Source organism: Artemia sp. Qi Xiang Cuo, chromosome 12, assembly GCF_049724085.1.
Source record: "Artemia sp. Qi Xiang Cuo chromosome 12, ASM4972408v1, whole genome shotgun sequence".
Taxonomy (NCBI): domain Eukaryota; kingdom Metazoa; phylum Arthropoda; class Branchiopoda; order Anostraca; family Artemiidae; genus Artemia; species Artemia sp. Qi Xiang Cuo.
In genome coordinates, this window is record NC_142805.1 from 10049601 (window position 1) to 10062372 (window position 12772).

The following is a 12772-nucleotide window of genomic DNA, read 5'->3' on the forward strand; positions in this document are numbered from 1 at the left end:
GTACACCTTCAACAAATTCACAAATTATTTTTCTAAAATTATTCCAACCATCTTCCACATTATCAAATTTCAAACTCTCAAGTTTAGTATTCAACTGTTCCTGGAAAGTTTCTCCCAAGTTCTCATCCTGGAGTCTACCAACATCATAACTTCCCGGGAGGTAGTTACCCTTCCGATATTTCAGCTTTAAACTAACCCTTGACACTACTAGATGGTGATCTTTACTTTTAAAATCAATAACAGCACTCCTATATACCCTAGTATCTTGTATTAATCCTGCCAGTCTTCGGTTTACTATAACATAATCAATAAGGTTTGCCGTCTTACCATTACGTGAATACCATGTTAACTTATAAGCCATTTTATAACCAAACACCGTATTGGTTATAACTAGATTGTTATACTTACAAAATTGCAAAGGTCTGTATCCATTACTGTTTTCTTTTCCTACACCAAATTTACCTAGGCTGGGATACCATCTATCCCTTTTTCTACCAACATGGGCGTTAAAATTTCCCAGTAATAAAATCATATTTCTACCTGGGACCCTGTCTATTTCCTCCTGTAACTGTAAATAAAATTCATTTGAGTCACTGGTATCTCCCTCAGTCGGTTCTACAGGGGCGTATACTACTATAACTGATACCCTGAACTTTCTAGTCATAAGATGAGCAATTAGTATTCTATTATTACCTTCCCAGCCTAAACAAGACTTAGCAGCTTCCTTATTCATCATGATCCCTAATCCCTGTCTATGTACCCCATCCTTCTTTCCCAAGAAAATAAATTCTATATCACCTAATTTCATGCTTTCTACCCCTGGGATATGAGTTTCTGAAATTCCTAATGAATCCAGTTCGAATCGTCTGAATCTGTCAGTCAAAATGTCGATACGATAGTCATTTTTTAATGTCGTAACATTCCAAGTTCCAATTTTCATGTTCTTTAAATCATTGAAATTATTTTCACCTCAGGAAAAGCAATGATCCCGGATACCAGTGCAGGACGGGGATCACATATCTTCTCAAGTCTACACTGAAGTGCTTAAGCCGGTTTAGAACCGGACAGCAAGAAGTCCCTGGGACCTCCATAAATGGAGGCTTTGTGCAATCCTGAACCCTTCTTGGTCACAACATGGTTTTCAGCGCTTGGCGAAGCTCTTCTATCAACAAGAGTTGAAATCCTGCACAGACAGTCTCAAGCCTATTGCCTCCGACTCAATATATATTCATGCCTACAAATATTATGCTACTACGGGGCAGCAACCCATAATAGATAAATTAGCTAGGAAGAGGTTAGGAAAAACACTCGTAAAATACTTTGGTTCCGGCCTTGGGACACAACGGCATGTATTTTTAAATTGTTGCTCTAAAAAACTCAAACGACTGGATAATGTCGGTAGCACCATACTTCTCAATAATACGTGTATTACTATATGAAGTGGGAAGGGACAGCAACAATCTGCAATATCTAAAATAAGCAATACGGAACTGGCGCATATCTTCTTATTAAATAATGAATACATACCACTTAAAAACAAGATAAATGGTCACAATATGTGGAATACATTTCAGATAAAGCTCGGGGTGAATGTTTTCCACGGTTATGGTAATATTTTCACATATCCAATCTTCAACTTTTCTTTAACATCTCTCAGAGCCAGGAGTCGCAAAAAGGGAGTGTAGAATAAATACTAATCCCTAACCACCGTAAACTCACAACGTTACGAGTTACTGAAGAAACGGAGGACAAATTATGAGTTGATGGTTTGGGATTAAAAACTAAACATTCGCATGTATCAACACTTAAAGACAGACCATCGTTTCGATACCTCATAGAAATGCGTTGCATAGATAATGCCAAAATATGCTTGGTCCGGCTTAAAATAAGTAGGTCGTCCGCGTACGCAGTATAAGACACATGAAATAAATTATAAAAATGTCACCATACATGTCTCCTTTGTCACCATACATCCTACTAAACATGCTAGTAAAGAAATGGGGTTTTTGAATATAGAATCAACAATTCTAGCAGTATTATATTCGACATCAGTGTCAGAAGAGTCAGTATCAACAAGGTTAATGACTGTGGTAACAGGATGATGATAGTTTTGAAACTTACATCGTTTTAACTATCCAAAGGATTTAAATACAACACCAACAGCTCCGATGGCTAGGACACGCCCAGGGTAAGTCCCCACTCAAACTGCCCTAAGTTGCTTTTGAAAGAAGAATCAATGCATCTCGCTCAAGAAGACGACCTCTTAGGCGTTGCCAAGAAAACTTTCCCAACCCTCCCTTCTCAGTACTAAGACAGGGAGGCATACCGAAAATACTGTTATGTATTTTCGGTACTGTCGTGAATCACCGAGTCGGTCAACCTGGCAGGATGGGAGTTAAGTACGTAAGTAAACGACTTTCCAGGTAGCTCAAACCGGATTGATATTCTTCAATCTGGGCTGCGAGTTTTTTATTTTCTGCAATGAACCCTTCATTACAAATAAATTTTGGTCAAACTTCTGAAAAAATCTTCATTAATCTTCTGAATCTTATTAGGACTGTCCTTTTGATTCGACTGTTTAAACTGCTTGCATAATGATTTTACGATAGTAAACTGCTTTAAAACAGCAGACATTCTGCTCTTGCCCTTTATGGCGTGTTCTGAGATTTTCATTTGAATGGGAGTTTTCTTTTCGTCTTTTTCTTCTAGTGTTTGTGTTTTGTTCATGTTTTCTTTAGGCTAGTTTCTTTTATCTGAATTTTTTTCCCGTTGATAAAAGGCTTCCAGATGTGAAGTCGAAATATTTGGAGTCACTTCGGAGACAGTGAAACAAGTCCACTGTTTTGTTTAAAACATTACAACCGTTTTTCTATATTTTTATTTGTTTATATTAGTAAATGGAAAGGCAGCGTAGTCTAAGAAATTCTATAAATTGCATCATTGATATATAGCAAACCAAAGGAAAGAAATGGGAAAGAGATTAAAAAACTAGTACAAAGATTACTACAAGTACAAAACACTAAGAGCTACTGCTCAGCCCCTGCTAGCAAAAAACATCAGAGGCTATAAAGATGGGACATTTTAAGACCTAGAGAGCATTAAACAGTCCCACAACGAACGACACTTTTCTGAACACCTAATTAGACTCATATTATAAGCCCCAAAAGTAAGTGCGAAGATTTATCAACCCCTCACAATTATACTATCTAATATCCACTAACCTGACATACCTTTCACCTTTAAGCCCCTTTAACAAACTAAATCGCAGTCTAATTTGACAAAGCTTCACAAAAAATATTCACGATCTTTGGGCTAAATTGCCGTATTACATACCGTTTATCGAAATAGCCCGAGATATTTTCACAAATACTGCCGTAAAGCCAGCTTTAGCCTCTGTTTTAAGTGGTCACACTCGTTTCAGGAGGGTAGTGGCAATCTGAGATGCATTTATGTACCCAAATAATTTCTGAGACCACACTGGCTAATCATTATAAAACGAAACAATAGTAAAAAAAAAAAAAACGAGGATTATACAAGCCAGTGAAATATATGGACTAAAATGTAAATATTTCGGTAAAATTACTACTAAAAATCCAAGGATACTATAAAAAATTCAAATCTTAAAACAAAGCATACTAAAATTTGAAGACCCTCTCCATGCAACAGTGAAAGGGTAACTGAATGAAAAAATACAGTACTGAATGGGAATTCAATTTTTTAATTTATACAGAGCATTTTTAAAAGCTAAACGCTTTCCCGGTAAAACATTATCACAGATTAGGTTAGTTTGCAAAATGTGATTTTTTTTTAATATTACAGTAAAAACGATCAGAATTAATTAGTTCATTATAAATAGGGCTTAAATAGGTTTCTCCCGTATCTCTATTGAGAGCAACCTTTCGGTGAATGTACTTTTTATATCAACTGCCTCCCTGAAAACTGGGATGAGACCGTTAACAGGGGCAAGAATGGAGGTGTTATCGAATAAAACGAAATGGTATGGGTTGTCATACACATGCTGAGCCAAGTCGGAATCAAAAGCCTCAGGCCTTTGGCATAGCTCCTAAGCTTTGTCGATTGAGGACCTGTGTTCCAACAATCTCTCCCCCAATTGCTGATGGGTTTTTCCAACATAGAAACAGCCGCAAGAACATGGAACCCCATAAACACCACTGCCCAAAATAGGGCTTATTTTATCTTTACCGCTGTTAAAATAGTTCTGGATTTTATTAAAATTTTTGAAAGTGACATTTAAGTTATGTTTTTTAAGAATTCTTTGCAATTTGTCACCTAATTTGGGAAAATAGGGCAAAACAGTAAAAAATTTCTTATCCCCCACTAAAGGGATTATATCCGTTGGAGGTTGTGGAGATGATGAATCTTTTTCTGCCCTTTTTTGTCTTTTTTCTATGATGGATTCCAGTAACTTGATGGGATATCCATTGCAAAACAAAATGTCCTTCAGGTAATTCAATTCTGGGATTATATGAGCCTTTGAACAAATTCTTATGATGCGATCAACTAAAGATATAACTACTCCTCTTTTTACACAAGGAGGTTGGAGGGTGGTTGGAAGAGAAATGCAAATACCTATCATTATGTGTAGGTTTTCTATAAATCGAATATTCAAGGCTGAGAGATTTGTTGAAGATTAAGACGTCTAAAAAAGGCAGTTTATGATTAACTTCCAGTTCCAAGGTGAACTGAAGGTTGGAATCGAAACTATTAAGATGACGTAAAAAAGCGTTAAGTTCTATCTCTCTGTGATTCCACACAGAGATAACATCATCGACAAACCGGCCCCAGAACCGATGTTTCACAGGAAAAGTATTCAAAGCGGAGGTTTCAATAAATTTCATGTAAAAAGTGGCCAAAAAAGGTGAAAGGCTCGTACTCATTGGGAGGCCATTTATTTGGGTGAAAAATTGATTGTTGTACTCAAAATATACGGAATATTTATTGCAAAGGCGAACAAGTCACATCATGGTTTCAATATCCAATGTTTTGTTATCCATCTGGTCAATATTATCTTCTAGTTTCTGTTGAAGAGCAAATTCACATTTTTTTATATCACATGACGTTACATCGAAATGGCATCAAAACTGGCCAAAATGATGTCTTTTTTTATATCAAGGTCTTTTAATTTTTCCACAAGGTGAACTGAGTTTTTAATGTAAGAAGATTGTGTTGACATAAGAGGACGAAAAATTGTGAATAACCATTTTCTCAGTCTGGAAGCTGGGGAACTATAAGAAGCCACAATTGGGCACAGAGGAACTCCATCTTTGTGGATTCTTGAGAGACCATAGAATTTAGGAACAGAGCACCCTTTAGGGTAAAACATTTTGTACATTTGTGGAGTAACGAGTCTTTCTTTTTGTAAAATTCCCAGCTCTTTTCGTACGTCACGGGTGAACTGGTCGGTGGGGTCTGACTCTATACGTTTATAAGTGTGAGTGTCGGACAAAATATCCGTAACTTTTTTTGTTAAATGAGATTTTATCAAGGACAACAATTTTATTCCCTTTGTCAGCCCTGGTGATAATGATGTCTGGGTCTTTTGTTAAATTTCTCAGAATTTGTGTTTCCAGATTTTTTTAATTAGAGGGATACGAAATAAAATTAAGAAGATTCTTAAAAACCTCCCCTTGAAGTACGTCGGGGTATTCCACAATACCTCTTGAGCCAAAAATACCCATCTCCATACGGGTGACTATCTCTGAGATATTTATTCGTGGTTGAGGCAAGCAAATTTTTGGTCCCTTAGACAAGACATGGATGTCTATCGGTGTAAGAACTTTAATATATAGGTTCTCAATTGTCGGACCAGGACATAATCTAGGAAGAAAACATCCGAAATTTTGAATTTTTTGAATTGTAATTTTACAAACTTTTCTGATAAAAGAGTTCAAATTTATAACTTTTTTGTCTGGTTACAATTCAGGGTATATATTTGCACATTAGGGGGGTGAAGTGGGTAAATTTTAATTTCCGATGAAAAAGTTGTAACGGAAAGAACTTTGAGCTATTTTAGAAATCTGTTGAAAATCTGGTGACGAGAGGTTACACTGTAAAAAATGTCGAACTTTAGAGATCATGTTGCTAAGGAAAAAACCTCGGTTTTTATGGTCTTTTAAAATGTGGTTCAATGATTGAAAACCAACCCTATCACTAAATTTCAGTTCCGATTGCGTGTCTAGATTTAATCGAAAATGAAGAGACTTTGGAAGAATTCTATGAAACCTTCAGTTCTGTAAAAATTCTTGCTGGCTAATTAAGTTAGCGTTTTTTTTGGAAAAATCAAAATAATTAAGATCAGACTTGGTCATATGCTCCCCGTAAGCTTGTCGTAAGTAATTTCTGAGACCACACTGTAGATTTTCAATTAAATCTAGGCACGCAATCGGAACTGAAATTAACGGGAATAGTAGCCTCTCAATAAACGGGATTGTTTTTGTCGTTAAAAGCGTTGTGTTCAGGGTTAATCTTTGGATTCGTAAATCATACTGTTTTTCAAAATAGCCCAAGTTATTTTCATAAATACTGCCGCAAAACCAGCTTTAGCCCCAGTTTCAAGTGGCCACACTCGTTTCAGGAAGGCAGTGGTGATCCGAGATATAACTATTAACCTATTGAATAGTAGCCTCTTAATAAAACGCGATTTCTTTTATAAAAGCGTTGTGTTCAGGGTTTAAGGATACAAATAGTGAATTACCAAGTATATCTTTTGCAGAGCCTAGCTTTTGCTTAACTGGATTATAAAACGGGATTTCTTTTATAAAAACGTTGTGTTCAGGGTTTAAGGATACAAATAGTGAATTACCAAGTATATCTTTTGCAGAGCCTAGCTTAATAAAACGGGATTTCTTTTATAAAAATGTTGTGTTCAGGGTTTAAGGATACAAATAGTGAATTACCAAGTATATCTTTTGCAGAGCCTAGCTTTTGCTTAACTGGAGATTCAGGATACTTCTCTGGATCGATGTCTGGGACCTCGTCAAGAAGGAAGCAGGGATGCCATCTTGTCAATTTGTCATCAGGTATGTGCATTGGAGGAATTAGTGATGCTAAATATTCCTAAAAAAACAGCACTATTAAAACTTATGTTATGTTAGCGCATGCTAAGGTATTCACTGCCCACGTTAGTGCCCAAAAATTCACGTTTTTGCGTTTGAATTCATATCTAGCCTATTTTTGCTACGAAATACCAAATACAATACTGATTCTTTGAATTGGCTGTAGAAATTTATCCAGTCATATTTATCTTATTAAATTAGGAAAACCGGGAATATAATTTTAAATGAAAGGAAATCCATAATGCACTTATGTAATTCTAGGCAATAAAAGGGAACAAATTAAAAAAGAAAAGGAAAATGGATTAAAAATTAGCCAGAAATAAATAAAAATATTAGGTGTTTCAGAAACTCATTTCCCAGGGGTAGGAAGCATGAAATTCGGTGATGTAGAATTTGTTTACTCAGGCAAGAAGGATGGGGTACATAGGCAGGGAGTAGGACTCATGATGAATAAAGAAGCTGCTAAGTCTTCTTTAGGCTAGGAAGGTATTAATAGTAGAATACTAATTGCTCATTTTATGACTAAAAAGTTCAGGGTATCATTTATAGTAGTATATGCCCCTGTAGTACCGACTGACGGAGATACTGACTCAGATGAATGTTATTTACAGTTACAGGAGCAAATAGACAGGGTCCCAGGTAGAAAAATGGTGTTTTTATTAGGAGAATTTAACGCCCATTTAGGTAGAAATAGGGATAGATGGTATCCTAGCCGAGGTAAATTTGGTGTAGGAAAAGAAAACAGTAATGGATACAGACTTTTGCAATTTTGTAGGTATAACAATCTAGGTATAACCAATACGGTGTTTGGTTATAAAATGGCCCATAAGTTAACACGGCATTCATGTGATGGTAAGGCATCAAACCTTAATGATTATGTTATAGTAAACCGAAGACTGTCAGGAGCAATACAAGATACTGTAGTATATAGGAGTGCTGGTATTGATGTTAAAAGTAAAGATCACCATCTAGTAGTGTTTAGGGTTAATTTAAAGCTGAAATTTCCGAAGGTAACTACCTCCCGAGAGGTTATGATGTTGGTAGACTCCAAGATGAGAATTTGACAGAAAATTTCCAAGAACAGTTGAATTATAAAATTACGAGTTTAAAATTTGATAATGCGGAAGATGGTTGGAATAATTTTAGAAAAACAATTTTGTGAAGTTGCTGATGGTGTCTTAGGAAAGAAAGTTAGGACTGTAGCTAGGAATGTTAGTGGAAAAGCTTTATATTTAATAGAAAGGAGAAGGGGCTTGTACAAGAATTATCTGAGTGATAGATCATATGAAGACAAAAAGAATGTAAAGAAAGTGGAGAAAGCACTAAAATGTGAACTAAGGAGGTGTGAAGTGGAGGCCATGGATAAGATTTCCGAGGATTTGGAAGATGCAGCTAGACGGCATAATAGTAAAATACTGTACTTGCATGTAAGTAAATTGAGAGGGAGTAGTCAATCCGGATTTGTCCCAGTTAAAGATAGGAATGGGCCACAATTAGTGATAAGGAAAGAGTTAAAGAGAGATGGGCAGAACATTTTGAGAATGTGCTAAACTGAGATAGAGTTGTAGGAAAAGATATAGAGGAAAATGAAAAAGTTTGTGATACCTTGGATGTGAAGGATAGTGAGAGGAATTAGCGACAGTACTAAAAGGATTAAAAAATAATAAGGCTCCAGATGCTGATAGTATCGTAAATGAATTTCTTAAATATGGTGGCTCTAATGTTAGAAATAAGTTACTGAAGATTAAGAATAAGATTTTTGAAAAAGGATAAGTACCTAATGATTTTAAAAAAAACCTTAATTCAACCACTGTATAAGAAAGGTGATAAGAGTGAGTGTGGTAATTACCGAGGCATTAGTCTGGTCTCTGTAGGTAGCAAATTACTTACTAATATGATACTTTTTAGACTGAGAGGTGCTGTAGACAAAGTTTTAAGAGAAGAACAGTGCAGTTTTAAAAGAGGTAGAGGATGTGTCGACCAAATTTTCACTCTTAGGGTAATAATTGAGAAGTGCCTGAGTTGTCAAACACCTTTGTTCCTCAGTTTTATAAATTATGAGTAAGCGTTCGATTCTGTAGATAGAAGAGCTTCAGCAAAGGTCTTATACTTCTAAGGTATATCAGACTAACACATTAAAGTGATTAGTGCTATGTACGAGAATAACACTGCTGTGGTTAAGGTAGGAAATGAGGTTAGCAGCTGGTTTTGTATTTTTTTTTTTTTTTTTTTTTTTTTTTTTAACAAATGGGTCACAAAAAAAACAACATACAAATCTCCATATAATTCTAACAAAATAAAAAAGCATGTAAAACCAACAATGTCAAATTAGGTCCCGATGCATATTATTGTGTTTGGGATGACCCAAAAAAAAAGGATCACTTCAACTACTTATGTACTAATAAACTACCTCGGGGAAATAGTACTCTCTAACTCTTCCTCTCCGATCCCACCCCTACTAAGAAAATAATAAAAAGTCAAATGATAAAAAATCTTTTTATTTTACAGGGAACTTTAATGAATTCAACACATACTCTATTATTCATCATGCTTCCTTTAATGTTCAGCCCCTCACCTCAATCAACACACAGGAAAATATTTCTCTTTTAACACTCACAAACATATACTCACTCCCAGATCAGTCAACTTATCCGTGTCTACAATACTAGTTAAAACAAATACATTGCAAAGAAGCACGAAATTCCTCAAGAACCTTCTTACCTTTTAGTTCCGCCGCAAACCTGCTTCATTCTTCAGGACCTATATACCTAATAGAAAATTTAGATCTGGTAGTAACTGGAACCGGCGTTCTAACTAATTCAACATTTCTAGTGTCATAACTATGATCCCTTTCATTATAAAGTTCCGAAAAACCTGCAGGTAACAAATTAGAAACAAATTTATACATAAACAAATTTACATAAAATTTCACCAAACCACAGAATGGTAAAAATTTTAATAGATGATACCTCAATCTGACCGAATTTTGGGACAAGTCGTTGGTCAAAACTCTTGTAGCTTTATTTTGTAACACACGGAATAGATAAAAATGGTTAGTGAATGTCAACGACCAAACTGTAAGACAGTACAGCAAATATGGATAAATAAGAGAAAAATATAACATTCTAATAAACTTTTTAGGAAAAAAAATTTTCAGCTTCTGTAGAGTACCAACATTTTTGGCTAATTTATAACTTATAAATGCAATATGATCTTTAAAACTTAGGCATTCATCGAGAATTACACCAAGATGCCTTATTGTACTTGTCCGTTTTGTGCTTCCATGTACTAACTTAATTTTTTCAATCCATGGATAGTAATTTGCACTTCTGCCATAAAACAAGAACATTGTTTTCTTGTGATTAACAAACAGTTTGTTCATTCGCATCCACCTCTCAGTTATCACTATTCCTTGTTTCATGCCATTTTTCAAATCCGCGTCGGTTTTCGCAGCCATTGTAAATTAAGTATCATCAACAAAACTTGGAAGTATTGCTAGCGCCGGGCTATCCGTGTAACTTGGAGTTGATAGTTGTTTGAGGCATCCATTCACATCAATAATGTACACAAGAAAGAATAGGGGACCCATCAAAGACCCCTGTGGCACACCGTATTTTACTACCATCTCTTCTGACAGGACTGTGCCCAGCCGTACTCTTTGCATTCTTCCTTCAAGAAATGAAGCAATAAATTTTAGACTTTGAAAATGAATTCCAGCATCTTCAAGCCTAGCCAATAAAATCTTGTGATCAACACAGTCAAAAGCCTTCATAATATCTTGAAAAATTGAACCCACCTTTAGACCTTAATCTAGGCAATCGTTAACAAATTTTGTCAAAAATAATAAAGCAGGCCCTATAGACATATTTTTCCTAAAACCAAATTGACTACAGTGAAAAAAATCTCTTTTTTTCAAATACTCAATCAGTTCTCTATTATTATATATTTAAAAAATATCATAAAACTCTGGAAGTAGAGATATTGGACAGTAGTTCTTCATATCCTACTTACCATCTACATTATACACGGGAATAACCAAAGCACTTTTCAACCAGTTAGGGTACACCCCAGATTCAAAACAATGATTAAAAATGTATAACAGATGACTAGATATAATTGGGTAAATTTTTTGAGCTATTTGAGAGGTTATAGAGTCCATTGCAGCTGATTTGTCCATGCTTCTTAAGATATCCTCAAGTTCACATGACCTCACTGGTTGAGGGTAAATGGTTGTATAACTTGCTCCAGGAAGAAAATTCTGTTATGTACCATCACTACTTATACGTTCTACATATGTCGATATTTTCAACCCTACTTCTGAGAAGTGGGTACACAAGTTTTTGGCTAAACCACTATCTGACTCCTACGGCAAATTACTAAGAGTTATCGGTTCACTTTTTGGGCTTATTACCGACTTAATCAGTTACCAAGTTGTAGCTGGACTTCCTTCATGATCTTGAAATTTCAGTGCAAGGTAGTCACTTTTCGCCTTTCTTAAAAGACTTTTTAACTTTCTATTAAATTCCTTATATTGTTCTTTATCAGATGCTGAATGTTGAGTCATTCATTTTTTATACATCACTTGCCTTTTTTCCATTGAGACTAGTAATCCTTTTGTAATCCAAGGTTTAATTAGCAACTTATGTCTTTACTTAGACTCTTTGAACTCCAAACACTCTCGAAATAATAATTTATTTTTTCATACCATTTACCAAATTCATTATCAATACTTGTACTATCCTGAAGAAACTCAAAATATGCACTTTTAAGTTTCCACTTAAACTTCAAAAGCACATTTCCATCCATATACGGCATCTTTGGCACACTTTTATTCTTGGAGTTTGGACCAAATATTCCAGGTACAGATATTGCAACACCAAAATGGTCAGATGCACTATTAATAACTACTGTCGGGCGTAAATAATTCATATTTACGAAAATATTATCAATTATAGACTCTGAAATTTCTGTCACTCGTGTGCATATGTTAATTGCAGGATAAAAACCAAAACCTAACATTGTGTTAACAAAATATCTTACCTTACTATTTCTTTCAACCTTATTTAAATCAATATTGAAATTCCCACATATAAAACATGGTATTTTTGAACTTGGTAAATTTCCCAAAAATTCATCAATTAGTTCAATAAACTCCTCAACATTATCTAAAAGTGGTCTATAAATTACTACAACCATAAAATTATTATTTGCATAACTCACATCAAGAACCATAGACTCAAATTTCATTTCAAAATTAACTGCTAAATCTGGCCTAATCTGAGTACTTAAACCACTTTTTACATAAACAGCTAAGACACCACGTTGGGGTAGTACCCTATTTTGCACGTAAACAATATAACTTTCTATTTTTAGTAAAGTGGAATTATAACCCTTAAGTCAAGTTTCCGTTTGGGTCAGGATATGTGGCTCAGTCTGAAGACATAGCTCAGCAAGGAACTCATATGATGTGTTTATCCCTTGAGAGTTCATGATGTAGACTTTCATTTCACTCATATTCTTCCAACAACACATCTGACACAAAAAAGCATACCGGGAATCCAAACATCTAAGATTCTCACTTACATCATAGTCCCGATGCAGAACACCATTTATCAATCAACACAGATCCAGTAGACTCCTTTCAAGTTACCTCAACCTACTGGTTAAATTAACCATTATCAAAAATTAAATATTAG

General features: G+C 35.1%; 1 protein-coding gene across 1 annotated transcript in view; it reads right to left on the reverse strand.

Moving 5' to 3' along the window:
* Positions 1–12772, reverse strand: part of dup (chromatin licensing and DNA replication factor double parked) — a 74395-nt gene that overhangs the window by 14764 nt on the left and 46859 nt on the right. The window contains exon 7 of the mRNA XM_089097753.1: positions 6918–7077. Within this exon, the coding sequence (XP_088953879.1) occupies positions 6918–7077 (160 nt within the window). The remainder of the gene's footprint in view (positions 1–6917; positions 7078–12772) is intronic.